The following is a 27,913-nucleotide window of genomic DNA, read 5'->3' on the forward strand; positions in this document are numbered from 1 at the left end:
ATCCAATGGGGAGGGGGACAAACAAAAGCAAACAAAAATGGGGGTAAATGTTACATTAGTTTTCTTTGTTAGTGTACTTAGTCACACCAGTAACCATTTCGTTTTGAACAGTAATGGTAAAATCCTTTTGAAGTAAAATTACCTTTGTTCCACCAATTTTATCAGCAATATCTTTTTCTATGAAAAAGTCCTCAATATTTTTCGTGCTAAGATCTTCGCATGTAAAAACCATCCTTTGCGGGGAATTGTTTGAGCAGACATTTTGTGGCAAAATTCGCAAGTGTAAATACCATTTTGATCAATAATTTCAGGTGATATTACTCAGACATTTCACCTCGTCAATTTTATCAATGGATTGAACTGATACATTCTTTGGGTTATCTTGACTTGTGGCACTTGCTTTGAATTTTAAAGAGGTAGTTTCCATTATTGATGAGCATAAATTCCATTCCAATTGCCTTCTCTGTGCAAAACTAGTAACCTTTACGTTAAAAGTGATATACTATTTATTTTTCTCAACTGCCAAGGCGTTGAATGATACCAACTGAATGGAATTGGAGTTATCGTTGATCGTATACAAATGAAGTGTGGATTTGGTAGTTTTTTTTACATCAATGTTTATAATCTTTCCCTTGACAGATGTGAATGAATCGGTTTCTAAATTGAAAATCACACTTTCAATGCTTTCCATTGATTCATGTTTTTGGGCAAATGGTTCGGCCAATTTGAGATTTTCAACCACTTTAGTATCAGCATCCAGTTTGAATTCTGATTCTTTTGATATTACATTAGCCATTGTAATTGCTTTAGTGTTATCATCATTAGATTCCAATAATTTTGAATGCAGTGGTATGAAAAAAGAAACACCACGTTTACTTTCATTCTCGGTAACGGCAGCAATTTCGAACTATTTTGTGGATCCAGTTCTATTTTTTTGGGAGAAGTTATGACGTTACTAAGATTTTTAATTTGAAACGTCACAGTTTCTCTGTCAAGTTTTTGTTTTTTGTTGGTGTACTCATTTTTAAATCTAAAATGAATAACAATTGAATGATAATGACAGTCCATGAAAAACAGTATTCAGCTTATACTTTAATGTGATAAACATTCGCGAGGATTACTTCCTCTCTCTATAAGGTAGAGTACCAAAACTTTCCCCGATTTCTTGTATACCGGTAGTTTTACAATTCGGGTTATATTTCTGCACCTGTTAAAATGACCAAGATGGAAATATTACACACTTTACTTGTCCTTTCCGAGAAAAAGGCAGATGCACAAAAGAGGAAAGAGGAGGAAATGCTGAAGCAAAATTGTGCCTGTTTTAGCCAATCAACTATGATGAAGCTGTATGGAACAAAGCCAAAAGGTGACTCTTTTGATTTTTTCTTACTGTTATGTCTATTTGTTAATGTACGCGAACGGTATTATATTTAGTAGCGTACGCGTATAGGATTGTATATAGTATATCGAAGGAGCTAGAATATTCCAAGATGGCGTCATGAAAGCACATGCTTTTACTCTTATTTCTGAACATAACATTTGGCGCTGCTAGAGCAGGATTTTCGCTGCTATTCTTCTTCTACTGCCATACGATCCAGATTGGATGTTTATATTTCTTCGAGATGGCAAAAGCAATTGATATTTCGGCACCAAAAGGCTTCAATATCCATGGTGACCCTACGAATCTGGGTGCCAACTGGAAAAAATGGAAACAAAGTTTTGAGGTTTACCTTATTGCTGCTGGTATTAATGATGACAATCAAAAGAAAGCTTTGTTATTACATTGCGCTGGTGAAGCCATGATAGAACTGCATAACACTTTACCAGAAATTGAGATACCAAATAACCCTACAGAATACACAAAAACTGTTAAAAAGTTGGACAACCATTTTATACCAAAACAAAACAAGCGATATGAACGTCATGTATTTCGGTCTTGTTCACAGAATAACACTGAATCAACTGGACAATATGTGTCAAGGCTCCGACAGCTTGCTTCAACATGTGAGTTTCATGATACGCAGGATGAAATCGTCGACCAAGTAATCGGTGGATGCAACTCAAAGAAATTGAGAAAACGATTATTGAAAGAACATAACCTATCTTTAGACAAATTGTTAGAAATTGCTCTTGTCTTAGAAACCGCTGATCACCAATCCGTCAAATATGACACTGACAAACCGCATCAACATAATAAACCTGTTGAGGAGGAATCCGATGATGGCGATGGAGACAACGTCAACAGAATTTCTGACCGTCGACCACCACGTTATCCTAAAAGTAGAATATCGAAAACACCACATACTACCAGAAAACTAACATGTTATCGTTGTGGAAGTGATCACTTAGCATCTGAATGCAGAATCGCCAAAGACAAGACATGTTTCAATTGTGGAAAAAAGGGACACTTAAAAACAGTATGTCAGTCAAAACAAAACCCTAACCAGCAAGATAACCCAACGATACGTTACATCGCAGTTGAAGATTCATCCTCTGATGATGAATTCGTATTAGCAATTGACAACCCATCGCATTCCGCAAATAAACGTCATCGTATCTTTCCAATCAAAATGAATAACATTACAGTTGAAATGTTGATTGATAGTGGAAGCGATTTAAACATTATCAGTCAAGAAACTCTAACCAAAATGAACTTTGAACCCAAACGTTTTCCATACAAGGGGCAAGCTAAATCGTTTAATGCTCCAATTCCATTTGAAGAATGTTGTTATGTAAAAATCAGGGCAGGGAACTCTGAAATAAATGCCCGATTTATCATCAATCCTCACCCATCTGTTACTATCCTTGGATATGACTCGTCAATTGAATTGAACCTACTTCGTGTCGGACCTGATCCAGTTGCAACAACTACCACTACAGAAAGAGTTAATAACATTACTGCTAATTCTTCAAAGATGAATGACATTATTACCGAATATAGTGATCGATTTCAAGGCTTGGGTAAATTAAAAGGTGTTTCATTGAACATTAAGACTGACCCATCTATTCAACCAGTTGCACAGAAACCTCGACGGCTTCCAATATTAATGCGAAAGGAAGTGGACACAGAACTAGATCGTCTTCTCGAGTTAGGTGTAATTGAACCAGTATCAGATCCACCATCATGGGTCAATCCAATCGTACCTGTCCCAAAGCCGAACTCTAGCAATATACGTTTGTGTGTGGACATGAGAGCTGCTAACACTGCTATCATACGGGAACCATATCAAATCCCAACTCTTGATGAATTATTGCACGAATTCAACGGCTGTAAACTGTTCACCAAACTTGATCTAAACAAAGGTTATCATCAAATCGAACTAGATAAAGCGAGCAGAGAACTTACAGCATTTGCTACTCATCGTGGTATATTTCGGTACACTCGCCTTCTTTTCGGAATGTCATCTGCAGCAGAGATCTACCAACGTGAAATTGAATTAGCACTCACTGGTCTCCCAGGAGTTAAAAACATTTCAGATGACATTATTATTGGCGGCAGAACTGAAGAAGAGCTAATTTCAAGAACAGAGGCAGTATTCGAAGAGACTGCGCACCAAAAATCTTACAGTTAACCCAAAAAAGTGTAACTTTCTAAAAACAGAACTGCTTTACATGGGACACAAATTATCCCAATTTGGTGTATCACCAGATGAAGAAAAAGTTCGATCCATCGTTAACCTCCTACCTCCAACAAACATAAAAGAACTTCGAAGCTTCTTGGGATGATTACGTACTGTTCCAAATTTCTCCCAAATTTTGCTACCGTCACCGAGCCACTGAGAAATCTACTAAAAAAGGACGTTCCATGGGAATGGACCTCCGTTCATCAAAGTACATTCGACAGTTTGAAGGAACTTTTACTTGACAGTGAAACACTTGCTTACTTTGATGTGAATGCAGAGACAGAAATATCAACTGATGCTTCTTGTGTTGGTCTTGGTGCAGTCCTCATGCAGAAACAGAAGAATGGGACATGGAGACCAGTCAGCTATGCAAGTAGATCATTATCACCAGTGGAGAGAAGATATAGCCCACTAGAACGTGAGTGTCTTGCAGTTACTTATGCCCTCGAACGTTTTCGATTATACCTCTACGGACTTTATTTTACTATTAAAACTGATCACAAACCACTGGTACCCATTTCTCATCCCCAATGAAATCAATCACACCCCGCATTGAGAATCTTGTTATCAAAGCCATGCCATACAATTTCAAAATGGTATATCAGCCGGGAAAATTCAATGGAGCTGATTATTTATCCCGGTCTAATCATGATAAACATATAACTGTTAAACGTAATGTGACAGAGGATTTTGTTAATTATGTGTATGAACATACCTTACCACAATCTGTTTCAGCTGAAACCATTGCTCACGAGCAACACAAGGACCCAGACATCAAGAGTATCATAGATTTCATCACTAACGATAAAATGTCACCAAAATGCCAGTACTTCACTATGCGTCACAGTTTCTCCATTGTCAACAACGTTGTCATGTTCAATGACAGAATCTTCATTCCAAAATCGTTAAGGCAACACATCATTCAAATCGCTCACGAGGGCCACCAGGGTATCGTCCGTACCAAGCAAAGATTGCGTGTTAAGACATGGTGGCCAGGAATGGGTCCTGATGTTGAAGAATTTATCAAATCATGCCATGGATGCCAAGTAGTTGGACCGCTACCCAAACCAACTCCGCTGGCAACAACAAAAATTCCAGATGAATCGTGGTTATTGCTCGGATGTGATCTTGTTGGACCGTTCCCAACAGGTGAAAACCTTCTCGTTTGTGTAGATTATTATTCAAAATACCCAGAAGTGGAATTACTTCACAACGTTTCGTCAAAGTCCATTGCTACGAAATTAAGAAAATTGTTTTGTAGATATGGTGCACCGGATTGTATTGTTACCGACAACGGTCCTCAATTTCGGAAACACACTGAATTTCGGAAACTATTGAAGGAATTCAATGTTAAGCATCGCAAAGTCACACCCTATCATCCGATGGCCAACGGGGAAGTTGAACGATTCAACCGAAACCTTAAGAAAACGATTCAAGCATCAATCGCAGAAGGACAGAACTGGAGACAAGCACTTGATAACTTCCTCCTGTCCTACCGCACCACGCCACATGCCACAACCGGCAAAACTCCAGCAGAGCTTATGTTTGGACGAGTAATTCGCGACAAAATCCCAAACAACAAGAAATCAAAACCGTCCGCATCCAGCAAATTGGTCTGTCAACGGGATCAAAACAAAAAGATTCTTGTCAGACATCACTATGACCTCAAACACAAAGCAAAGCCGCACGAATTTAAAGTTGGGAATGAAGTTCTCACAACGAATGTTACTAGCAAGAGAAATAAAACCACACCTAAATGGAACACTAATCCAGGAACCGTTGTTAAAGTTAAAGGCAACAGTTTAATAATTCAGCAAGGCGCAAAGCAAATCATGCGCTCAGCCAACCAATCGAAGCAATACAAACGTCCAGTATTGCAAACTCATCTTAAATCCAAAACAACTACTAGTAACAGTTGTAGTTCCTCTGATGATGACTACTTTTCCGGTACAGTTGATGTTCAACCGACAGCAGAAAGTCCCAACGAAAACGAGAATGTTGCAGTTAACGACTCAACATCATCTGATGCAACAATCCCATACAATGAAGAGGACAATGACCCAGAACCTCTTTTTATTCCAAGACCACAACGTGTAAAACAAGCTCCAAAGTGGCTATCTAATTACGAACTTACATGAACATTAAAAAAAAAAAAACTTGAAGTGTTTTGATATTTTACAGAACAATTTACGAACTTCAAAATGTTGACATTTGTTGAAGCTGTTATGATTTATGATTTATGAACTTTTTCCAATTAGGGGAGATATTGAAATGTTTAGCTTAAGCTTTAACTTTATTTTTGACCTCTATCTACTTGCTATTTGTAGTGGGGGAGAGATGTTATGTCTATTTGTTATGTACGCGAACTGTATTATATTTAGTAGCGTACGCGTATAGGATTGTATATAGTATATCGAAGGAGCTAGAATAGTCCAAGATGGCGTCATGAAAGCACATGCTTTTACTCTTATTTCTGAACATAACAGAACTTAAGTCCAACGCCTTAACCACTCGGCCATCCTGACAATTTCACCGTGCAAGAAACGACATGCCAACAATATCGACGGCTGGAAAACGATTGGAAAGATAAACACATCATTTGAAAGTGCAGCAAACCAGCCATTGGTTGCTTAGGTCATACCACCATCAACGTATTGACGATGTCCCTTTGCTAGATGGCGTAGGAGAGGGAACGAACGAAGCTTCATTTTGAATTTTTATGTGCAGTTGATAAGGTTTATCCTTACGGCGAAGGACGGACCAATCTCTGTCAGAAGTGGGGTTCGAACCCACGCGGACATTCGTCCATTGGAACTTAAGTCCAACGCCTTAACCACTCGGCCATCCTGACAATTTCACCGTGCAAGAAACGACATGCCAACTATATCGACGGCTGGAAAACGATTGGAAAGATAAACACATCATTTGAAAGTGCAGCAAACCAGCCATTGGTTGCTTAGGTCATACCACCATCAACGTATTGACGATGTCCCTTTGCTAGATGGCGTAGGAGAGGGAACGAACGAAGCTTCATTTTGAATTTTTATGTGCAGTTGATAAGGTTTATCCTTACGGCGAAAGACGGACCAATCTCTGTCAGAAGTGGGGTTCGAACCCACGCGGACATTCGTCCATTGGAACTTAAGTCCAACGCCTTAACCACTCGGCCATCCTGACAATTTCACCGTGCAAGAAACGACATGCCAACTATATCGACGGCTGGAAAACGATTGGAAAGATAAACACATCATTTGAAAGTGCAGCAAACCAGCCATTGGTTGCTTAGGTCATACCACCATCAACGTATTGACGATGTCCCTTTGCTAGATGGCGTAGGAGAGGGAACGAACGAAGCTTCATTTTGAATTTTTATGTGCAGTTGATAAGGTTTATCCTTACGGCGAAGGACGGACCAATCTCTGTCAGAAGTGGGGTTCGAACCCACGCGGACATTCGTCCATTGGAACTTAAGTCCAACGCCTTAACCACTCGGCCATCCTGACAATTTCACCGTGCAAGAAACGACATGCCAACTATATCGACGGCTGGAAAACGATTGGAAAGATAAACACATCATTTGAAAGTGCAGCAAACCAGCCATTGGTTGCTTAGGTCATACCACCATCAACGTATTGACGATGTCCCTTTGCTAGATGGCGTAGGAGAGGGAACGAACGAAGCTTCATTTTGAATTTTTATGTGCAGTTGATAAGGTTTATCCTTACGGCGAAGGACGGACCAATCTCTGTCAGAAGTGGGGTTCGAACCCACGCGGACATTCGTCCATTGGAACTTAAGTCCAACGCCTTAACCACTCGGCCATCCTGACAATTTCACCGTGCAAGAAACGACATGCCAACTATATCGACGGCTGGAAAACGATTGGAAAGATAAACACATCATTTGAAAGTGCAGCAAACCAGCCATTGGTTGCTTAGGTCATACCACCATCAACGTATTGACGATGTCCCTTTGCTAGATGGCGTAGGAGAGGGAACGAACGAAGCTTCATTTTGAATTTTTATGTGCAGTTGATAAGGTTTATCCTTACGGCGAAGGACGGACCAATCTCTGTCAGAAGTGGGGTTCGAACCCACGCGGACATTCGTCCATTGGAACTTAAGTCCAACGCCTTAACCACTCGGCCATCCTGACAATTTCACCGTGCAAGAAACGACATGCCAACTATATCGACGGCTGGAAAACGATTGGAAAGATAAACACATCATTTGAAAGTGCAGCAAACCAGCCATTGGTTGCTTAGGTCATACCACCATCAACGTATTGACGATGTCCCTTTGCTAGATGGCGTAGGAGAGGGAACGAACGAAGCTTCATTTTGAATTTTTATGTGCAGTTGATAAGGTTTATCCTTACGGCGAAGGACGGACCAATCTCTGTCAGAAGTGGGGTTCGAACCCACGCGGACATTCGTCCATTGGAACTTAAGTCCAACGCCTTAACCACTCGGCCATCCTGACAATTTCACCGTGCAAGAAACGACATGCCAACTATATCGACGGCTGGAAAACGATTGGAAAGATAAACACATCATTTGAAAGTGCAGCAAACCAGCCATTGGTTGCTTAGGTCATACCACCATCAACGTATTGACGATGTCCCTTTGCTAGATGGCGTAGGAGAGGGAACGAACGAAGCTTCATTTTGAATTTTTATGTGCAGTTGATAAGGTTTATCCTTACGGCGAAGGACGGACCAATCTCTGTCAGAAGTGGGGTTCGAACCCACGCGGACATTCGTCCATTGGAACTTAAGTCCAACGCCTTAACCACTCGGCCATCCTGACAATTTCACCGTGCAAGAAACGACATGCCAACTATATCGACGGCTGGAAAACGATTGGAAAGATAAACACATCATTTGAAAGTGCAGCAAACCAGCCATTGGTTGCTTAGGTCATACCACCATCAACGTATTGACGATGTCCCTTTGCTAGATGGCGTAGGAGAGGGAACGAACGAAGCTTCATTTTGAATTTTTATGTGCAGTTGATAAGGTTTATCCTTACGGCGAAGGACGGACCAATCTCTGTCAGAAGTGGGGTTCGAACCCACGCGGACATTCGTCCATTGGAACTTAAGTCCAACGCCTTAACCACTCGGCCATCCTGACAATTTCACCGTGCAAGAAACGACATGCCAACTATATCGACGGCTGGAAAACGATTGGAAAGATAAACACATCATTTGAAAGTGCAGCAAACCAGCCATTGGTTGCTTAGGTCATACCACCATCAACGTATTGACGATGTCCCTTTGCTAGATGGCGTAGGAGAGGGAACGAACGAAGCTTCATTTTGAATTTTTATGTGCAGTTGATAAGGTTTATCCTTACGGCGAAGGACGGGCCAATCTCTGTCAGAAGTGGGGTTCGAACCCACGCGGACATTCGTCCATTGGAACTTAAGTCCAACGCCTTAACCACTCGGCCATCCTGACAATTTCACCGTGCAAGAAACGACATGCCAACTATATCGACGGCTGGAAAACGATTGGAAAGATAAACACATCATTTGAAAGTGCAGCAAACCAGCCATTGGTTGCTTAGGTCATACCACCATCAACGTATTGACGATGTCCCTTTGCTAGATGGCGTAGGAGAGGGAACGAACGAAGCTTCATTTTGAATTTTTATGTGCAGTTGATAAGGTTTATCCTTACGGCGAAGGACGGACCAATCTCTGTCAGAAGTGGGGTTCGAACCCACGCGGACATTCGTCCATTGGAACTTAAGTCCAACGCCTTAACCACTCGGCCATCCTGACAATTTCACCGTGCAAGAAACGACATGCCAACTATATCGACGGCTGGAAAACGATTGGAAAGATAAACACATCATTTGAAAGTGCAGCAAACCAGCCATTGGTTGCTTAGGTCATACCACCATCAACGTATTGACGATGTCCCTTTGCTAGATGGCGTAGGAGAGGGAACGAACGAAGCTTCATTTTGAATTTTTATGTGCAGTTGATAAGGTTTATCCTTACGGCGAAGGACGGGCCAATCTCTGTCAGAAGTGGGGTTCGAACCCACGCGGACATTCGTCCATTGGAACTTAAGTCCAACGCCTTAACCACTCGGCCATCCTGACAATTTCACCGTGCAAGAAACGACATGCCAACTATATCGACGGCTGGAAAACGATTGGAAAGATAAACACATCATTTGAAAGTGCAGCAAACCAGCCATTGGTTGCTTAGGTCATACCACCATCAACGTATTGACGATGTCCCTTTGCTAGATGGCGTAGGAGAGGGAACGAACGAAGCTTCATTTTGAATTTTTATGTGCAGTTGATAAGGTTTATCCTTACGGCGAAGGACGGCCAATCTCTGTCAGAAGTGGGGTTCGAACCCACGCGGACATTCGTCCATTGGAACTTAAGTCCAACGCCTTAACCACTCGGCCATCCTGACAATTTCACCGTGCAAGAAACGACATGCCAACTATATCGACGGCTGGAAAACGATTGGAAAGATAAACACATCATTTGAAAGTGCAGCAAACCAGCCATTGGTTGCTTAGGTCATACCACCATCAACGTATTGACGATGTCCCTTTGCTAGATGGCGTAGGAGAGGGAACGAACGAAGCTTCATTTTGAATTTTTATGTGCAGTTGATAAGGTTTATCCTTACGGCGAAGGACGGACCAATCTCTGTCAGAAGTGGGGTTCGAACCCACGCGGACATTCGTCCATTGGAACTTAAGTCCAACGCCTTAACCACTCGGCCATCCTGACAATTTCACCGTGCAAGAAACGACATGCCAACTATATCGACGGCTGGAAAACGATTGGAAAGATAAACACATCATTTGAAAGTGCAGCAAACCAGCCATTGGTTGCTTAGGTCATACCACCATCAACGTATTGACGATGTCCCTTTGCTAGATGGCGTAGGAGAGGGAACGAACGAAGCTTCATTTTGAATTTTTATGTGCAGTTGATAAGGTTTATCCTTACGGCGAAGGACGGACCAATCTCTGTCAGAAGTGGGGTTCGAACCCACGCGGACATTCGTCCATTGGAACTTAAGTCCAACGCCTTAACCACTCGGCCATCCTGACAATTTCACCGTGCAAGAAACGACATGCCAACTATATCGACGGCTGGAAAACGATTGGAAAGATAAACACATCATTTGAAAGTGCAGCAAACCAGCCATTGGTTGCTTAGGTCATACCACCATCAACGTATTGACGATGTCCCTTTGCTAGATGGCGTAGGAGAGGGAACGAACGAAGCTTCATTTTGAATTTTTATGTGCAGTTGATAAGGTTTATCCTTACGGCGAAGGACGGACCAATCTCTGTCAGAAGTGGGGTTCGAACCCACGCGGACATTCGTCCATTGGAACTTAAGTCCAACGCCTTAACCACTCGGCCATCCTGACAATTTCACCGTGCAAGAAACGACATGCCAACTATATCGACGGCTGGAAAACGATTGGAAAGATAAACACATCATTTGAAAGTGCAGCAAACCAGCCATTGGTTGCTTAGGTCATACCACCATCAACGTATTGACGATGTCCCTTTGCTAGATGGCGTAGGAGAGGGAACGAACGAAGCTTCATTTTGAATTTTTATGTGCAGTTGATAAGGTTTATCCTTACGGCGAAGGACGGACCAATCTCTGTCAGAAGTGGGGTTCGAACCCACGCGGACATTCGTCCATTGGAACTTAAGTCCAACGCCTTAACCACTCGGCCATCCTGACAATTTCACCGTGCAAGAAACGACATGCCAACTATATCGACGGCTGGAAAACGATTGGAAAGATAAACACATCATTTGAAAGTGCAGCAAACCAGCCATTGGTTGCTTAGGTCATACCACCATCAACGTATTGACGATGTCCCTTTGCTAGATGGCGTAGGAGAGGGAACGAACGAAGCTTCATTTTGAATTTTTATGTGCAGTTGATAAGGTTTATCCTTACGGCGAAGGACGGACCAATCTCTGTCAGAAGTGGGGTTCGAACCCACGCGGACATTCGTCCATTGGAACTTAAGTCCAACGCCTTAACCACTCGGCCATCCTGACAATTTCACCGTGCAAGAAACGACATGCCAACTATATCGACGGCTGGAAAACGATTGGAAAGATAAACACATCATTTGAAAGTGCAGCAAACCAGCCATTGGTTGCTTAGGTCATACCACCATCAACGTATTGACGATGTCCCTTTGCTAGATGGCGTAGGAGAGGGAACGAACGAAGCTTCATTTTGAATTTTTATGTGCAGTTGATAAGGTTTATCCTTACGGCGAAGGACGGACCAATCTCTGTCAGAAGTGGGGTTCGAACCCACGCGGACATTCGTCCATTGGAACTTAAGTCCAACGCCTTAACCACTCGGCCATCCTGACAATTTCACCGTGCAAGAAACGACATGCCAACTATATCGACGGCTGGAAAACGATTGGAAAGATAAACACATCATTTGAAAGTGCAGCAAACCAGCCATTGGTTGCTTAGGTCATACCACCATCAACGTATTGACGATGTCCCTTTGCTAGATGGCGTAGGAGAGGGAACGAACGAAGCTTCATTTTGAATTTTTATGTGCAGTTGATAAGGTTTATCCTTACGGCGAAGGACGGACCAATCTCTGTCAGAAGTGGGGTTCGAACCCACGCGGACATTCGTCCATTGGAACTTAAGTCCAACGCCTTAACCACTCGGCCATCCTGACAATTTCACCGTGCAAGAAACGACATGCCAACTATATCGACGGCTGGAAAACGATTGGAAAGATAAACACATCATTTGAAAGTGCAGCAAACCAGCCATTGGTTGCTTAGGTCATACCACCATCAACGTATTGACGATGTCCCTTTGCTAGATGGCGTAGGAGAGGGAACGAACGAAGCTTCATTTTGAATTTTTATGTGCAGTTGATAAGGTTTATCCTTACGGCGAAGGACGGACCAATCTCTGTCAGAAGTGGGGTTCGAACCCACGCGGACATTCGTCCATTGGAACTTAAGTCCAACGCCTTAACCACTCGGCCATCCTGACAATTTCACCGTGCAAGAAACGACATGCCAACTATATCGACGGCTGGAAAACGATTGGAAAGATAAACACATCATTTGAAAGTGCAGCAAACCAGCCATTGGTTGCTTAGGTCATACCACCATCAACGTATTGACGATGTCCCTTTGCTAGATGGCGTAGGAGAGGGAACGAACGAAGCTTCATTTTGAATTTTTATGTGCAGTTGATAAGGTTTATCCTTACGGCGAAGGACGGACCAATCTCTGTCAGAAGTGGGGTTCGAACCCACGCGGACATTCGTCCATTGGAACTTAAGTCCAACGCCTTAACCACTCGGCCATCCTGACAATTTCACCGTGCAAGAAACGACATGCCAACTATATCGACGGCTGGAAAACGATTGGAAAGATAAACACATCATTTGAAAGTGCAGCAAACCAGCCATTGGTTGCTTAGGTCATACCACCATCAACGTATTGACGATGTCCCTTTGCTAGATGGCGTAGGAGAGGGAACGAACGAAGCTTCATTTTGAATTTTTATGTGCAGTTGATAAGGTTTATCCTTACGGCGAAGGACGGACCAATCTCTGTCAGAAGTGGGGTTCGAACCCACGCGGACATTCGTCCATTGGAACTTAAGTCCAACGCCTTAACCACTCGGCCATCCTGACAATTTCACCGTGCAAGAAACGACATGCCAACTATATCGACGGCTGGAAAACGATTGGAAAGATAAACACATCATTTGAAAGTGCAGCAAACCAGCCATTGGTTGCTTAGGTCATACCACCATCAACGTATTGACGATGTCCCTTTGCTAGATGGCGTAGGAGAGGGAACGAACGAAGCTTCATTTTGAATTTTTATGTGCAGTTGATAAGGTTTATCCTTACGGCGAAGGACGGACCAATCTCTGTCAGAAGTGGGGTTCGAACCCACGCGGACATTCGTCCATTGGAACTTAAGTCCAACGCCTTAACCACTCGGCCATCCTGACAATTTCACCGTGCAAGAAACGACATGCCAACTATATCGACGGCTGGAAAACGATTGGAAAGATAAACACATCATTTGAAAGTGCAGCAAACCAGCCATTGGTTGCTTAGGTCATACCACCATCAACGTATTGACGATGTCCCTTTGCTAGATGGCGTAGGAGAGGGAACGAACGAAGCTTCATTTTGAATTTTTATGTGCAGTTGATAAGGTTTATCCTTACGGCGAAGGACGGACCAATCTCTGTCAGAAGTGGGGTTCGAACCCACGCGGACATTCGTCCATTGGAACTTAAGTCCAACGCCTTAACCACTCGGCCATCCTGACAATTTCACCGTGCAAGAAACGACATGCCAACTATATCGACGGCTGGAAAACGATTGGAAAGATAAACACATCATTTGAAAGTGCAGCAAACCAGCCATTGGTTGCTTAGGTCATACCACCATCAACGTATTGACGATGTCCCTTTGCTAGATGGCGTAGGAGAGGGAACGAACGAAGCTTCATTTTGAATTTTTATGTGCAGTTGATAAGGTTTATCCTTACGGCGAAGGACGGACCAATCTCTGTCAGAAGTGGGGTTCGAACCCACGCGGACATTCGTCCATTGGAACTTAAGTCCAACGCCTTAACCACTCGGCCATCCTGACAATTTCACCGTGCAAGAAACGACATGCCAACTATATCGACGGCTGGAAAACGATTGGAAAGATAAACACATCATTTGAAAGTGCAGCAAACCAGCCATTGGTTGCTTAGGTCATACCACCATCAACGTATTGACGATGTCCCTTTGCTAGATGGCGTAGGAGAGGGAACGAACGAAGCTTCATTTTGAATTTTTATGTGCAGTTGATAAGGTTTATCCTTACGGCGAAGGACGGACCAATCTCTGTCAGAAGTGGGGTTCGAACCCACGCGGACATTCGTCCATTGGAACTTAAGTCCAACGCCTTAACCACTCGGCCATCCTGACAATTTCACCGTGCAAGAAACGACATGCCAACTATATCGACGGCTGGAAAACGATTGGAAAGATAAACACATCATTTGAAAGTGCAGCAAACCAGCCATTGGTTGCTTAGGTCATACCACCATCAACGTATTGACGATGTCCCTTTGCTAGATGGCGTAGGAGAGGGAACGAACGAAGCTTCATTTTGAATTTTTATGTGCAGTTGATAAGGTTTATCCTTACGGCGAAGGACGGACCAATCTCTGTCAGAAGTGGGGTTCGAACCCACGCGGACATTCGTCCATTGGAACTTAAGTCCAACGCCTTAACCACTCGGCCATCCTGACAATTTCACCGTGCAAGAAACGACATGCCAACTATATCGACGGCTGGAAAACGATTGGAAAGATAAACACATCATTTGAAAGTGCAGCAAACCAGCCATTGGTTGCTTAGGTCATACCACCATCAACGTATTGACGATGTCCCTTTGCTAGATGGCGTAGGAGAGGGAACGAACGAAGCTTCATTTTGAATTTTTATGTGCAGTTGATAAGGTTTATCCTTACGGCGAAGGACGGACCAATCTCTGTCAGAAGTGGGGTTCGAACCCACGCGGACATTCGTCCATTGGAACTTAAGTCCAACGCCTTAACCACTCGGCCATCCTGACAATTTCACCGTGCAAGAAACGACATGCCAACTATATCGACGGCTGGAAAACGATTGGAAAGATAAACACATCATTTGAAAGTGCAGCAAACCAGCCATTGGTTGCTTAGGTCATACCACCATCAACGTATTGACGATGTCCCTTTGCTAGATGGCGTAGGAGAGGGAACGAACGAAGCTTCATTTTGAATTTTTATGTGCAGTTGATAAGGTTTATCCTTACGGCGAAGGACGGACCAATCTCTGTCAGAAGTGGGGTTCGAACCCACGCGGACATTCGTCCATTGGAACTTAAGTCCAACGCCTTAACCACTCGGCCATCCTGACAATTTCACCGTGCAAGAAACGACATGCCAACTATATCGACGGCTGGAAAACGATTGGAAAGATAAACACATCATTTGAAAGTGCAGCAAACCAGCCATTGGTTGCTTAGGTCATACCACCATCAACGTATTGACGATGTCCCTTTGCTAGATGGCGTAGGAGAGGGAACGAACGAAGCTTCATTTTGAATTTTTATGTGCAGTTGATAAGGTTTATCCTTACGGCGAAGGACGGACCAATCTCTGTCAGAAGTGGGGTTCGAACCCACGCGGACATTCGTCCATTGGAACTTAAGTCCAACGCCTTAACCACTCGGCCATCCTGACAATTTCACCGTGCAAGAAACGACATGCCAACTATATCGACGGCTGGAAAACGATTGGAAAGATAAACACATCATTTGAAAGTGCAGCAAACCAGCCATTGGTTGCTTAGGTCATACCACCATCAACGTATTGACGATGTCCCTTTGCTAGATGGCGTAGGAGAGGGAACGAACGAAGCTTCATTTTGAATTTTTATGTGCAGTTGATAAGGTTTATCCTTACGGCGAAGGACGGACCAATCTCTGTCAGAAGTGGGGTTCGAACCCACGCGGACATTCGTCCATTGGAACTTAAGTCCAACGCCTTAACCACTCGGCCATCCTGACAATTTCACCGTGCAAGAAACGACATGCCAACTATATCGACGGCTGGAAAACGATTGGAAAGATAAACACATCATTTGAAAGTGCAGCAAACCAGCCATTGGTTGCTTAGGTCATACCACCATCAACGTATTGACGATGTCCCTTTGCTAGATGGCGTAGGAGAGGGAACGAACGAAGCTTCATTTTGAATTTTTATGTGCAGTTGATAAGGTTTATCCTTACGGCGAAGGACGGACCAATCTCTGTCAGAAGTGGGGTTCGAACCCACGCGGACATTCGTCCATTGGAACTTAAGTCCAACGCCTTAACCACTCGGCCATCCTGACAATTTCACCGTGCAAGAAACGACATGCCAACTATATCGACGGCTGGAAAACGATTGGAAAGATAAACACATCATTTGAAAGTGCAGCAAACCAGCCATTGGTTGCTTAGGTCATACCACCATCAACGTATTGACGATGTCCCTTTGCTAGATGGCGTAGGAGAGGGAACGAACGAAGCTTCATTTTGAATTTTTATGTGCAGTTGATAAGGTTTATCCTTACGGCGAAGGACGGGCCAATCTCTGTCAGAAGTGGGGTTCGAACCCACGCGGACATTCGTCCATTGGAACTTAAGTCCAACGCCTTAACCACTCGGCCATCCTGACAATTTCACCGTGCAAGAAACGACATGCCAACTATATCGACGGCTGGAAAACGATTGGAAAGATAAACACATCATTTGAAAGTGCAGCAAACCAGCCATTGGTTGCTTAGGTCATACCACCATCAACGTATTGACGATGTCCCTTTGCTAGATGGCGTAGGAGAGGGAACGAACGAAGCTTCATTTTGAATTTTTATGTGCAGTTGATAAGGTTTATCCTTACGGCGAAGGACGGGCCAATCTCTGTCAGAAGTGGGGTTCGAACCCACGCGGACATTCGTCCATTGGAACTTAAGTCCAACGCCTTAACCACTCGGCCATCCTGACAATTTCACCGTGCAAGAAACGACATGCCAACTATATCGACGGCTGGAAAACGATTGGAAAGATAAACACATCATTTGAAAGTGCAGCAAACCAGCCATTGGTTGCTTAGGTCATACCACCATCAACGTATTGACGATGTCCCTTTGCTAGATGGCGTAGGAGAGGGAACGAACGAAGCTTCATTTTGAATTTTTATGTGCAGTTGATAAGGTTTATCCTTACGGCGAAGACGGACCAATCTCTGTCAGAAGTGGGGTTCGAACCCACGCGGACATTCGTCCATTGGAACTTAAGTCCAACGCCTTAACCACTCGGCCATCCTGACAATTTCACCGTGCAAGAAACGACATGCCAACTATATCGACGGCTGGAAAACGATTGGAAAGATAAACACATCATTTGAAAGTGCAGCAAACCAGCCATTGGTTGCTTAGGTCATACCACCATCAACGTATTGACGATGTCCCTTTGCTAGATGGCGTAGGAGAGGGAACGAACGAAGCTTCATTTTGAATTTTTATGTGCAGTTGATAAGGTTTATCCTTACGGCGAAGGACGGGCCAATCTCTGTCAGAAGTGGGGTTCGAACCCACGCGGACATTCGTCCATTGGAACTTAAGTCCAACGCCTTAACCACTCGGCCATCCTGACAATTTCACCGTGCAAGAAACGACATGCCAACTATATCGACGGCTGGAAAACGATTGGAAAGATAAACACATCATTTGAAAGTGCAGCAAACCAGCCATTGGTTGCTTAGGTCATACCACCATCAACGTATTGACGATGTCCCTTTGCTAGATGGCGTAGGAGAGGGAACGAACGAAGCTTCATTTTGAATTTTTATGGTCAGTTGATAAGGTTTATCCTTACGGTGAAGGAGGGGCCAATTTCTGTCAGAAGTGGAGTTCAAACCCACACGGACATTCGTCCATTGGTTACTTAAGTCCAACGCCTTAACCACTCGGCCATCCTGACAATTTCACCGTGCAAGAAACGGCATGCCAACTATATCGACGGCTGGAAAACGATTGGAAAGATGAACACGTCATTTGAAAGTGCAGCAAACCAGCCATTGGTTGCTTAGGTCATACCACCATCAACGTATTGAGCCAAACGCGGTGACTCAAATTTGTTTATCAGGCCTTCTGACCCCTACTACAGGCCTAAAAACACTGCTCAATCGCTCATTTTGCTATCCTAACACAGCGTTTAGCCTACCAAGCCAAACGCAGTGACTCAAATTTCTTTATCGGGCCTTCTGACCCCTACTACAGGCCCAAGAACACCGCTCAATCGCTCATTTTGCTATCCGATCACCGTGTTTAGCCTACCAAGGCAAACGCATTGACTCAATTTATTTATTGGGCCTTCTGAACCCTACTACAGGCCTAAGAACACCGCTCAATCACTCATTTTGCTATCCGATCACTCTGTTTAGCCTACCAAGGCAAACGCAGTGACTCAAATTTCTTTATCAGGCCTTCTGACCCCTACTACAGGCCTAAGAACACTGCTCAATTTCTCATTTTGCTATCCGATCACTGCGTTTAGCCTACCAAGCCAAACGCAGTGACTCAAATTTCTTTATCGGGCCTTCTGACCCCTACTACAGGCCTAAGAACACTACTCAATCACTCATTTTGCTATCCAATCACCACGTTAAGCCTACAAAGCCAAATGCGCTGACTCAAGTTTGTTTATCGGGCCTTCTGACCCCTATTATAGGCCTAAGAACACTGCCCAATCGCTCATTTTGCTATTCGATCACCGCGTTTGGCCTACCAAGCCAAACGCGGTGACTCAAATTTGTTTATCAGGCCTTCTGACCCCTACTACAGGCCTAAGAACACTGCCCAATCGCTCATTTTGCTATTCGATCACCGCGTTTAGCCTACCAAGCCAAACGCGCTGACTCAAATATATTTATCGGGCCTTTTTACCCCTACTACAGGCCTAAGAACACCGCTCAATTTCTCATTTTGCTATCCGATCACCGCGTTTAGCCTACCAAGCCAAACGCAGTGACTCAAATTTCTTTATCGGGCCTTCTGACCCCTACTACAGGCCTAAGAACACTGCTCAATCGCTCATTTTGCTATCCTAACTCCGCTTTTAGCCTACCAAGCCAAACGCGGTGACTCAAATTTGTTTATCGGGCCTTCTGACCTACTACATGCCTAAGAACACTGCTGAATTTCTCATTTTGCTATCCGATCACCGCGTTTAGCCTGCCAAGCCAAACGCGGTGACTCAAATTTGTTTATCAGGCCTTCTGACCCCTACTACAGGCCTTAGAACACCGGTCAATCGCTCATTTTGCTATCCGATCACCGCGTTTAGCCTACCAAAGCCAAACGCGGGACTCAAATTGTTTATCGGGCCTTCTGAACCCCTACTACAGGCCTAAGAAAAACACTGCTCAATCGCTCATTTTGCTATCCGATCACCGCGTTTAGCCTGCCAAGCCAAACGCGGTGACTCAAATTTGTTTATCAGGCCTTCTGACCCCTACTACAGGCCTTAGAAACATGCTCAATCGCTCATTTTGCTATCCGATCACCACATTTAGCCTACCAAGTCAAACACGGTGAATCAATTTGTTTATCGGCCTTCTGACCCCTACTACAGGCCTAAGAACACTGCTCAATTTCTCATTTTGCTATCCGATCACCGCGTTTAGCCTACCAAGCCAAACGCGGTGACTCAAATTTGTTTATCAGGCCTTCTGACCCCTACTACAGGCCTAAGAACACTGCCCAATCGCTCATTTTGCTATTCGATCACCGCGTTTAGCCTATCAAGCCAAACGCGCTGACTCAAATATGTTTATCGGGCCTTTTTACCCCTACTACAGGCCTAAGAACACCGCTCAATTTCTCATTTTGCTATCCGATCACCGCGTTTAGCCTACCAAGCCAAACGCAGTGACTCAAATTTCTTTATCGGGCCTTCTGACCCCTACTACAGGCCTAAGAACACTGCTCAATCGCTCATTTTGCTATCCTAACTCCGCTTTTAGCCTACCAAGCCAAACGCGGTGACTCAAATTTGTTTATCGGGCCTTCTGACCCCTACTACAGGCCTAAGAACACTGCTGAATTTCTCATTTTGCTATCCGATCACCGCGTTTAGCCTACCAAGCCAACGCGGTGACTCAAATTAGTTTATCAGGCCTTCTGACCCCTACTACAGGCCTAAGAACACTGCTCAATCGCTCATTTTGCTATCCGATCACCGCGTTTAACCTACCAAGCCAAACGCGGTGACTCAAATTTGTTTATCGGGCCTTCTGACCCCTACTACAGGCCTAAGAACACTGCTCAATTTCTCATTTTGCTATCCGATCACCGCGTTTAGCCTACCAAGCCAAACGCGATGAGTCAAATTTGTTTATCAGGCCTTCTGACCCCTACTACAGGCCTAAGAACACTGCTCAATCGCTCATTTTGCTATCCGATCACCACATTTAGCCTACCAAGCCAAACACGGTGAATCAAATTTGTTTATCAGGCCTTCTGACCCCTACTACAGGCCTAAGAACACTGCTCAATTTCTCATTTTGCTATCCGATCACCGCGTTTAGCCTACCAAGCCAAACGCGGTGACTCAAATTTGTTTATCAGGCCTTCTGACCCCTACTACAGACCTAAGAACACTGCTCAATCGCTCATTTTGCTATCCTAACTCCGCTTTTAGCCTACCAAGCCAAACGCGGTGACTCAAATTTGTTTATCGGGCCTTCTGACCCCTACTACAGGCCTAAGAACACCGCTCAATCGCTCATTTTGTTATCCGATCACCGCGTTTAGCCTACCAAGCCAAACGCGGTGACTCAAATTTGTTTATCGGGCCTTCTGAACCCTACTACAGGCCTAAGAACACCGCTCAATTGCTCATTTTGCTATCCGATCACCGTGTTTAGCCTACCAAGCCAAATTCGGTGACTCAAATTTGTTTATTGGGCCTTCTGAACCCTACTACACGCCTAAGAACACCGCTCAATTGCTCATTTTGCTATATGATCACCGCGTTTAGCCTACCAAGCCAAACGCGGTGACTCAAATTTGTTTATTGGGCCTTCTGACCCCTACTACAGGCCTAAGAACACCGCTCAATCGCTCATTTTGCTATCCGATCACCGCGTTTAACCTACCAAGCCAAACGCAGTGACTCAAATTTGTTTATCGGGCGTTCTGAACCCTACTACACGCCTAAGAACACCGCTCAATCGCTCATTTTGCTATCCGATCACCGCGTTTAACCTACCAAGCCAAACGCGGTGACTCAAATTTGTTTATCGGGCGTTCTGAGCCCTACTACACGCCTAAGAACACCGGTCAATCGCTCATTTTGTTATCCGATCACTGCGTTTAACCTACCAAGCCAAACGCGGTGACTCAAATTCGTTTATTGGGCCTTCTGACCCCTACTACAGGCCTAAGAACACCGCTCAATTGCTCATTTTGCTATCCGATCACCGTGTTTAACCTACCAAGCCAAACGCGGTGACTCAAATTTGTTTATTGGGCCTTCTGAACCCTACTACACGCCTAAGAACACCGCTCAATTGCTCATTTTGCTATATGATCACCGCGTTTAGCCTACCAAGCCAAACGCGGTGACTCAAATTTGTTTATTGGGCCTTCTGACCCCTACTACACGCCTAAGAACACCGCTCAATCGCTCATTTTGCTATATGATCACCGCGTTTAACCTACCAAGCCAAACGTGGTGACTCAAATTTGTTCATTGGGCGTTCTGAACCCTACTACAGGCCTAAGAACACTGCTCAATCGCTCATTTTGCTATCCTAACACTGCGTTTAGCCTACCAAGCCAAACGTCTCATTTTCATTTCAATGTTTTAAGATATAAACCTCATTTAAGAAAATAATCTGTTGGTATTAACGTAATGAAAAAGATCGTGATTAATTTATTTCTTAGTTTCTATTACGCAAGAAAAGGCATTGTCCCACTAAATTGCATTCGATGGAGGCATGATACCCCTTTTATCAGCACGAGAAAAGTCCCATATTTACATCTGAAAGCTGGTGGGAAATTAATTTAAAATTAAATTTTACAAAAGGTATCATGGTGAAAGCGGGAATTAAGTCAAGACAGAGCCACAGAGTCTACAACTTGGGCCCGAGGAGATGAGAAAATGAGATGAATGCAGAGAACACCTGGGGCGAAAGTGAATATAGCCACGTCAATCAACTGATGCAATCCATACTGCAGTACTCTGACACTAATTTATAAAATCATTGTTCAGAATTTAAAATATTTTTTTATGTAAAATGTAGCATCCTTCCTGAATAGCAAGGCACCATCGCCTTTGTGGAGCTTCTGAAAATCTGAAAAATTACGTTTTTTTTTTAAGAAACTAGTTTCACCAAGCAGCCTCAATGTTTCTTAAGAAATCGGCCTTTTGAGCCCTAAATGTTTCTTACATGCTTCTAAACTTTGTCAAGCTTAAAGGACGCTGTCGATAATATAATAGTCTAATAGACTAATCTACGGTACTTTTCTATCTTCTATGTTGATTTTCAGACTTTCTCAAGCGTTTCTAACTGTTGTGCAAGCATTTTTCTGCTTCCTTGTCCACAAAGCCCCCGGCACTAGCTTCCAAGCAGAGCTTGATGACAGCGCTTTTATTTTGGATACTTTTGATGCTTTCTCATAGCTGATAGCAAGATGCGGATAATTCTTTGAGGAAAACGAATGGATGGGATGATCAGCGAGCTATTGCTGTATGCTGTTGCTTCTTTTGCCGATGGTCTCTAAAACATGGTTATGTAATAACCATAATATGGTATGAACTCCCTTTAAGTGTATCCTGCTGTGATATCATGCTGCATAAACGATCTTTGTAATGAAAAAGTGAAGGAAAATGTTACTTGGTAAACACTAAAACACCAAACTCAAGTCACCTGACATTTCAAAGAAATTTCCTCACAAAATTTTTTGTCATAATTTCAGGCAATTTGACTCTTGTAATATAAGTTTGACTTGATTTTCGAAGAATTTTCGTAGAAAAATCAGCAAAAAGGGAAGTTTTTCAAAGCAATTTGGATATATATTTGTAAATTGATATCGTTATAGCCAAACGGTGGAATTTTCACAAAAATATCATTTTTTATTTTTTTTCTACAGAAATTTATTTCTCTATCGAATAAACGTTTAATTAAAGTTTATTGAAGACATAATAAATAAATCTTACCTTGGAAACTAATTATTCTAAATTTTCCCGACATTTAAATTTCTAGTATAAAATAATGCTTTGATATACTGTACATGACCCCCTGAATGAATAGATGCACTGTCAGTGTGTATTTTCCGTTAATACTGAGGTTAACCATACCAGGATAATCACGACGAAGGACGAACAATTTAATAGGCTAGTGAAAATACGAAATTTTATTGGTTGAAACTCACTAGCCTGTTAAATTTTCGTTCTTTGTCGTGATTTTGCCGATTTACTTAACCTCGCTAATGTCTTGTACCAAAGAGTCTATTAAATTACAACTGAGTCATGCTTGCCATTGTTCTAAGCACCTCTGGATAATAGAAGACTAAATCGGTGTATAATTCGACGGACAATATTTAATAGAATAGTGACGTACAAAACCGTCCCAGTTAATTCAAAAGTAAAGTAACAGTAAAACCACTGACAAAAACCAAACCAGAATGCGGGAATACTTTTTAATCGGCGCTGCTCCTGACGTTTTATGCCAGCCATAAGGGTCAACTTGATTAGACTGTGTTTTAGCTCCCTTGTTGATATCCTTCAAATCGAAATTGCAAAAATCTTTGTAACACCAATTCGTCTAGAAATAGATAAAATGATGTGTGTCATTTTCATCTTTGCCATCCATATACCCTATACAGCGGAAATGATCGAATTTGATAGCGGTATTATGTTGGATGAAAGGAGAATCAAGAGCAGAATATTAGCAAATAGAGCAGATTTAAAAAATATTAAGAAAACAGGGACAAAATGAGAATGAAAAAATGAGGAAGAAAAAACCATTTTATTATCGAATTGGGCGCTGATCAGCATTTCCATATGAATGAATTTAAAATCTTAAAACGCCATCACTGTGGAACCTTGACAAGTCGTTGGAACACCAGAGAACTAAGAAACATCATTTATTTGACTAAATACACATATCTGGTCAAATTTTTTTTTTAGTTTTCTCGAAATATCACTTTTTGAGCTCCTTAGAAAGATTGAAGATCAACCAAAAGACTTTGGCCTTTCTCATTGGATAACGAGTGCTGTCAAATAACTAAATCTTACACCCATTTCTTTAAAAGTTTGGAAACTATTCTAGTCGCGAGTTAGGGAGTTGCTAGTTTCGAGTTGGGGAGTTAAAAATTACCGGCTACTGAAAAAGAATAACATACATCAAAAGTACGATTTTGAAAGTAAATGTAATATGAGAGTAATATATAACACATATAATACGTATAATACATATGCCACCTGTAATATGCTTATTGCCTTAAACACGTGCGCTGAGAGCATGGAGAGCTATTTTCTACTGTCAAGTCATATCCATTTATATTTTCTGCATCACATTGAGTATAAATATAATTCTTGATTAAAGTGACTTTAGAACCATTGTATTTTATAATGTGATCAAAATTTTTATTAAAAAGTGTCAATTTCAATGATAAAATGACAAAAGAAAGTGTCATTATTTTTCTAGCTCTATAAGCCCTATAAGCTATCTCTAAGAATTTTTTGAGGCTAAGATGACTGTCAACTTATATCCTTTTATACAATAAGCATCACTTGCAGTATGATCAATATTTTTTGGGGAATTTGTTTGACAATCATTGTATTTAAAGATTTTGTCAATATTTTTACAAGAACGTGTCATGTTGTCAGCATTATGACAATCACATAACAGTACTTAGTATTTTGGCTTTGCTAGCCAGCACCTTACCATTTTCATGATCTTAAAGTAAATAATATGTTTGTACTTTTGGGCTTCATTTGTTTAAATTAGAAAATTTTCGGTCATCGTAAAGTTTTACGAACTCCCCAACTCGAAACTAGCAACTCCCCAACTCCCCAACTCACCAACTAGAACATTACCTAGACTCTTTCTTTATGACTTGAAAATTCACACCAAGTCACTGAGACAGTAGTAGAGGGCATTTTGTAAAATCGCTCGACTGTTTTGTTAGAAGCACTTGTTATACATTTTTGGAAAGCTTAGGGGTAGGGGAATCGAAATTAATATGTTTCCAATTTTTTTTCGGACACTTTGGTGTGATTTTCGGACAAATATGACGGTCTCAGGCAAAAATCATAGGGTTAAAAATTAATGAAAATTTTAGCTCGAGAAAACGGAGACCTGTTGTATATTTTTGGAAAGCTCTCAAAAAATTAGGATTAGAGATATATTGCAAGTATAAGTGATTTCAGTACCTAACTCGAGATATTGAGCTTCAAAAAGCGCAAAAACTGGACAAAATAGCTGTTTCTGGCTGAAAAACACGGTTTTCAAGGGTTAATATCTCGAGTTAGGTACAGAAATCACCTATACTTGCAATATATCTCTAATCTTATTTTTTTGAGAGCTTTCCAAAAATATACAACAGGTCTCCGTTTTCTCGAGCTAAAATTTTCATTAATTTTTAACCCTATGATTTTTGCCTGAGACTGTCATATTTGTCCGAAAATCACACCAAAGTGTCCGAAAAAAAATTGGAAACATATTAATTTCGATTCCCCTACCCCTTAGCTTTCCAAAAATGTATAACAAGTGCTTCTAACAAAACAGTCAAGCGATTCCAAAAAATCGAACAAAATTCCCCCTACTACAGGGGCGTATGAGCGTTATTAGAACTAACAAAAAACGAATGGGAGAAGGCCACTATATGATTACTCCACATCCTTACCTGACATAGAAGCATGTTGGGGTCCATGTCTTGCTTATCTTTACAGTAAGAGGACCGTGTCTCCACACCACAGGCCTTGGTAACGCTTGTCAAAACCTCATAATCTAACAAACCATTCTTTATGACTCGAACACGGGTAGTGCTAGAACTCAATAAGCAGGAATACTGTGGTCCATCACAAGCTATTGTTTTTCTTGAATTGTTACAATACGCGTGAGTTCCAGAACAGTCGTAACATTCGATTGTTAAAGCATCTATAATGTAGAGCGTATGGTTTGAGTAAATTAAATAAAGTCACAAGTCTAGGCCTCGGAATAAGCTTTTATGTGGTTCTAGTAAATCTCGCACACTTTTCTGAAAATTCCAAAAAATGTTTACGAAATCGCAGTGTAATTCGCTTAAATTCACACCCCAAATCTCCCGAATATCTTTCAATCTCCAATCTTACAGGAGAAATTGACTTCCAATAAAATATACAAACCTGTGACAATTGCCAACCACATAATCATTTTGAAAAGCTCCTGTACTTTCTGATTGTCCATTTTGTCTGTAAAAAGTTTCACTTCCACAAAACCGTTGCTCTTTTCGTTAAACACTAATAAAACTACTCGACATATTTTTCTTCTTAATTTCGTACATCTTCAAAAATATTAAACTTATTTTAATTCAAAAATTCTTTTGTAAAAGATTAGTCAATAATTTATTATCAAGTTTACAGGGATTCTAAAACAAATTGATGGTTGAAAATATTCCCTCGTTTTCTCCTTAATATGAGTAATCAGAAAACGTCTGAATAAAAAGCTCATTCGATGTTCTTTTAGTTTAGTTCCTCGAAAGTTGACCTGGTAAAGGAGAATTGAAGAACTATTTGGAATTTAAGCCAATTAAGGAGAGTCCTACTACTGTCTACAACTAGAAAGGGATTAACCTGCAAAACCTTAGAATGGGTTTATTTATTCAACAAATATTTTTGACGAGTTTCTCAAAAACACATTGACGTTTGAATGTCATAAAATGGGACTTTTTTACCTGAATTCTAGGAAATGCCCCCTGGAAAATTGCTTAACCACCATTAATTATTACCAACATTGAGATTAACCAAGGCTTTAGATAACCTAGCAGGAGTTTAAACGGATTTAAATCTGCCATCGAGACTAATATTTTAACCACCTTCAAATACAGATTAATTTTTCAAAAAATTAATTTTTTTTAAGTTTGAGACCTTTAAAGAGCTTGAGCATAGCAAGACCGACATTTGAGCATAAAGCAGAGAACAAAATAAAACAAAGATGATCAAAACTCATGCTTTTTAATGAGACAGTAGACGACAACACAACTTTAATATATAAAATGCTAGTTAAAGCACAAGTTTCTCAAAAATGTGGCTTTTCTTTGCCATATTATACTGGATATCCCAATGTTTTACAAAATCAATGACAGGCAAATTTCAAGGGCAAAGTAGAGTATTTGAATAAGATCTTAACCTCCAAGCATGATCATATCGAAAATGTTATTGTACTCTCTCTATAATAAAGGGAGAGAAGTGGCGCACATCGCGTGGACAGCTTTACGAAAAGAGATCCTTCAAATCCAAGTTTGGACTAAAATAAATTAAAAACAAGCCAAAGGCGGTTAGTGCAATAACGACTTTGGTGCGTAAAAACACTAATTTTCGTATTATATTCTCAAAAGAAAACAATTCGGTACAAAATCAACGGTTTTTCGCAGCAGCTACTCAGTTAGTCAATCATTGTAATGTCTTTGTGA

At 41.9% G+C, this 27,913-nt stretch overlaps 1 protein-coding gene and 36 non-coding genes across 37 annotated transcripts; all 37 read right to left on the reverse strand.

Moving 5' to 3' along the window:
• Positions 1-6,391: 6,391 nt before the first annotated feature.
• On the reverse strand, positions 6,392-6,474 carry Trnal-uaa (transfer RNA leucine (anticodon UAA)). The gene has a single exon. It is a non-coding gene; the product is annotated as a tRNA-Leu (tRNA).
• Positions 6,475-6,717: 243 nt separating this feature from the next.
• Trnal-uaa (transfer RNA leucine (anticodon UAA)) lies at positions 6,718-6,800 on the reverse strand. Its single transcript has one exon. It is a non-coding gene; the product is annotated as a tRNA-Leu (tRNA).
• Positions 6,801-7,043: 243 nt separating this feature from the next.
• On the reverse strand, positions 7,044-7,126 carry Trnal-uaa (transfer RNA leucine (anticodon UAA)). Its single transcript has one exon. It is a non-coding gene; the product is annotated as a tRNA-Leu (tRNA).
• A 243-nt stretch (positions 7,127-7,369) lies between these two features.
• Trnal-uaa (transfer RNA leucine (anticodon UAA)) lies at positions 7,370-7,452 on the reverse strand. The gene has a single exon. It is a non-coding gene; the product is annotated as a tRNA-Leu (tRNA).
• A 243-nt stretch (positions 7,453-7,695) lies between these two features.
• On the reverse strand, positions 7,696-7,778 carry Trnal-uaa (transfer RNA leucine (anticodon UAA)). The gene has a single exon. It is a non-coding gene; the product is annotated as a tRNA-Leu (tRNA).
• A 243-nt stretch (positions 7,779-8,021) lies between these two features.
• On the reverse strand, positions 8,022-8,104 carry Trnal-uaa (transfer RNA leucine (anticodon UAA)). Its single transcript has one exon. It is a non-coding gene; the product is annotated as a tRNA-Leu (tRNA).
• Positions 8,105-8,347: 243 nt separating this feature from the next.
• Positions 8,348-8,430, reverse strand: Trnal-uaa (transfer RNA leucine (anticodon UAA)). Its single transcript has one exon. It is a non-coding gene; the product is annotated as a tRNA-Leu (tRNA).
• A 243-nt stretch (positions 8,431-8,673) lies between these two features.
• On the reverse strand, positions 8,674-8,756 carry Trnal-uaa (transfer RNA leucine (anticodon UAA)). The gene has a single exon. It is a non-coding gene; the product is annotated as a tRNA-Leu (tRNA).
• Positions 8,757-8,999: 243 nt separating this feature from the next.
• Trnal-uaa (transfer RNA leucine (anticodon UAA)) lies at positions 9,000-9,082 on the reverse strand. The gene has a single exon. It is a non-coding gene; the product is annotated as a tRNA-Leu (tRNA).
• A 243-nt stretch (positions 9,083-9,325) lies between these two features.
• Trnal-uaa (transfer RNA leucine (anticodon UAA)) lies at positions 9,326-9,408 on the reverse strand. Its single transcript has one exon. It is a non-coding gene; the product is annotated as a tRNA-Leu (tRNA).
• Positions 9,409-9,651: 243 nt separating this feature from the next.
• Trnal-uaa (transfer RNA leucine (anticodon UAA)) lies at positions 9,652-9,734 on the reverse strand. The gene has a single exon. It is a non-coding gene; the product is annotated as a tRNA-Leu (tRNA).
• Positions 9,735-9,976: 242 nt separating this feature from the next.
• Trnal-uaa (transfer RNA leucine (anticodon UAA)) lies at positions 9,977-10,059 on the reverse strand. The gene has a single exon. It is a non-coding gene; the product is annotated as a tRNA-Leu (tRNA).
• Positions 10,060-10,302: 243 nt separating this feature from the next.
• Positions 10,303-10,385, reverse strand: Trnal-uaa (transfer RNA leucine (anticodon UAA)). Its single transcript has one exon. It is a non-coding gene; the product is annotated as a tRNA-Leu (tRNA).
• A 243-nt stretch (positions 10,386-10,628) lies between these two features.
• Trnal-uaa (transfer RNA leucine (anticodon UAA)) lies at positions 10,629-10,711 on the reverse strand. Its single transcript has one exon. It is a non-coding gene; the product is annotated as a tRNA-Leu (tRNA).
• Positions 10,712-10,954: 243 nt separating this feature from the next.
• Trnal-uaa (transfer RNA leucine (anticodon UAA)) lies at positions 10,955-11,037 on the reverse strand. Its single transcript has one exon. It is a non-coding gene; the product is annotated as a tRNA-Leu (tRNA).
• A 243-nt stretch (positions 11,038-11,280) lies between these two features.
• On the reverse strand, positions 11,281-11,363 carry Trnal-uaa (transfer RNA leucine (anticodon UAA)). The gene has a single exon. It is a non-coding gene; the product is annotated as a tRNA-Leu (tRNA).
• Positions 11,364-11,606: 243 nt separating this feature from the next.
• On the reverse strand, positions 11,607-11,689 carry Trnal-uaa (transfer RNA leucine (anticodon UAA)). Its single transcript has one exon. It is a non-coding gene; the product is annotated as a tRNA-Leu (tRNA).
• A 243-nt stretch (positions 11,690-11,932) lies between these two features.
• On the reverse strand, positions 11,933-12,015 carry Trnal-uaa (transfer RNA leucine (anticodon UAA)). Its single transcript has one exon. It is a non-coding gene; the product is annotated as a tRNA-Leu (tRNA).
• A 243-nt stretch (positions 12,016-12,258) lies between these two features.
• Positions 12,259-12,341, reverse strand: Trnal-uaa (transfer RNA leucine (anticodon UAA)). The gene has a single exon. It is a non-coding gene; the product is annotated as a tRNA-Leu (tRNA).
• A 243-nt stretch (positions 12,342-12,584) lies between these two features.
• Trnal-uaa (transfer RNA leucine (anticodon UAA)) lies at positions 12,585-12,667 on the reverse strand. The gene has a single exon. It is a non-coding gene; the product is annotated as a tRNA-Leu (tRNA).
• Positions 12,668-12,910: 243 nt separating this feature from the next.
• Trnal-uaa (transfer RNA leucine (anticodon UAA)) lies at positions 12,911-12,993 on the reverse strand. Its single transcript has one exon. It is a non-coding gene; the product is annotated as a tRNA-Leu (tRNA).
• A 243-nt stretch (positions 12,994-13,236) lies between these two features.
• Positions 13,237-13,319, reverse strand: Trnal-uaa (transfer RNA leucine (anticodon UAA)). The gene has a single exon. It is a non-coding gene; the product is annotated as a tRNA-Leu (tRNA).
• A 243-nt stretch (positions 13,320-13,562) lies between these two features.
• Positions 13,563-13,645, reverse strand: Trnal-uaa (transfer RNA leucine (anticodon UAA)). The gene has a single exon. It is a non-coding gene; the product is annotated as a tRNA-Leu (tRNA).
• Positions 13,646-13,888: 243 nt separating this feature from the next.
• Positions 13,889-13,971, reverse strand: Trnal-uaa (transfer RNA leucine (anticodon UAA)). The gene has a single exon. It is a non-coding gene; the product is annotated as a tRNA-Leu (tRNA).
• A 243-nt stretch (positions 13,972-14,214) lies between these two features.
• Positions 14,215-14,297, reverse strand: Trnal-uaa (transfer RNA leucine (anticodon UAA)). Its single transcript has one exon. It is a non-coding gene; the product is annotated as a tRNA-Leu (tRNA).
• Positions 14,298-14,540: 243 nt separating this feature from the next.
• On the reverse strand, positions 14,541-14,623 carry Trnal-uaa (transfer RNA leucine (anticodon UAA)). Its single transcript has one exon. It is a non-coding gene; the product is annotated as a tRNA-Leu (tRNA).
• A 243-nt stretch (positions 14,624-14,866) lies between these two features.
• Positions 14,867-14,949, reverse strand: Trnal-uaa (transfer RNA leucine (anticodon UAA)). Its single transcript has one exon. It is a non-coding gene; the product is annotated as a tRNA-Leu (tRNA).
• Positions 14,950-15,192: 243 nt separating this feature from the next.
• On the reverse strand, positions 15,193-15,275 carry Trnal-uaa (transfer RNA leucine (anticodon UAA)). Its single transcript has one exon. It is a non-coding gene; the product is annotated as a tRNA-Leu (tRNA).
• Positions 15,276-15,518: 243 nt separating this feature from the next.
• Trnal-uaa (transfer RNA leucine (anticodon UAA)) lies at positions 15,519-15,601 on the reverse strand. The gene has a single exon. It is a non-coding gene; the product is annotated as a tRNA-Leu (tRNA).
• Positions 15,602-15,844: 243 nt separating this feature from the next.
• On the reverse strand, positions 15,845-15,927 carry Trnal-uaa (transfer RNA leucine (anticodon UAA)). Its single transcript has one exon. It is a non-coding gene; the product is annotated as a tRNA-Leu (tRNA).
• A 243-nt stretch (positions 15,928-16,170) lies between these two features.
• Positions 16,171-16,253, reverse strand: Trnal-uaa (transfer RNA leucine (anticodon UAA)). Its single transcript has one exon. It is a non-coding gene; the product is annotated as a tRNA-Leu (tRNA).
• A 243-nt stretch (positions 16,254-16,496) lies between these two features.
• Trnal-uaa (transfer RNA leucine (anticodon UAA)) lies at positions 16,497-16,579 on the reverse strand. Its single transcript has one exon. It is a non-coding gene; the product is annotated as a tRNA-Leu (tRNA).
• A 243-nt stretch (positions 16,580-16,822) lies between these two features.
• Positions 16,823-16,905, reverse strand: Trnal-uaa (transfer RNA leucine (anticodon UAA)). The gene has a single exon. It is a non-coding gene; the product is annotated as a tRNA-Leu (tRNA).
• A 243-nt stretch (positions 16,906-17,148) lies between these two features.
• Positions 17,149-17,231, reverse strand: Trnal-uaa (transfer RNA leucine (anticodon UAA)). Its single transcript has one exon. It is a non-coding gene; the product is annotated as a tRNA-Leu (tRNA).
• Positions 17,232-17,473: 242 nt separating this feature from the next.
• Positions 17,474-17,556, reverse strand: Trnal-uaa (transfer RNA leucine (anticodon UAA)). The gene has a single exon. It is a non-coding gene; the product is annotated as a tRNA-Leu (tRNA).
• Positions 17,557-17,799: 243 nt separating this feature from the next.
• Trnal-uaa (transfer RNA leucine (anticodon UAA)) lies at positions 17,800-17,882 on the reverse strand. The gene has a single exon. It is a non-coding gene; the product is annotated as a tRNA-Leu (tRNA).
• A 5,526-nt stretch (positions 17,883-23,408) lies between these two features.
• Positions 23,409-26,768, reverse strand: LOC136823144 (uncharacterized). Its single transcript, XM_067079364.1, has 3 exons — positions 26,628-26,768; positions 26,147-26,400; positions 23,409-24,060 (listed from the first exon to the last, which is right to left on the reverse strand). The coding sequence occupies exons 1-3, from the start codon at positions 26,686-26,688 to the stop codon at positions 23,875-23,877; spliced, it is 501 nt and encodes a 166-aa protein (XP_066935465.1). The 5' UTR covers positions 26,689-26,768; the 3' UTR covers positions 23,409-23,874.
• Positions 26,769-27,913: the final 1,145 nt, after the last annotated feature.

The sequence above is a fragment of the Clytia hemisphaerica genome, unplaced genomic scaffold, assembly GCF_902728285.1.
Source record: "Clytia hemisphaerica strain Z4C2 unplaced genomic scaffold, Clytia hemisphaerica genome assembly, whole genome shotgun sequence".
NCBI classification, from domain to species: domain Eukaryota; kingdom Metazoa; phylum Cnidaria; class Hydrozoa; order Leptothecata; family Clytiidae; genus Clytia; species Clytia hemisphaerica.

What these genes read in the sequence shown, in the direction of transcription:
- LOC136823144 (XM_067079364.1), bottom strand. Translation starts at nt 26,688, where the DNA reads ATGGACAATCAGAAAGTACAGGAGCTTTTCAAAATGATTATGTGGTTG. An exon ending in GTGGTTGGCAATTGTCACAG is followed by an intron (nt 26,401 to 26,627) that starts GTTTGTATATTT and finishes TCTACATTATAG; the next exon opens with ATGCTTTAACAATCGAATGT. An exon ending in CCAACATGCTTCTATGTCAG is followed by an intron (nt 24,061 to 26,146) that starts GTAAGGATGTGG and finishes ATCTATTTCTAG; the next exon opens with ACGAATTGGTGTTACAAAGA.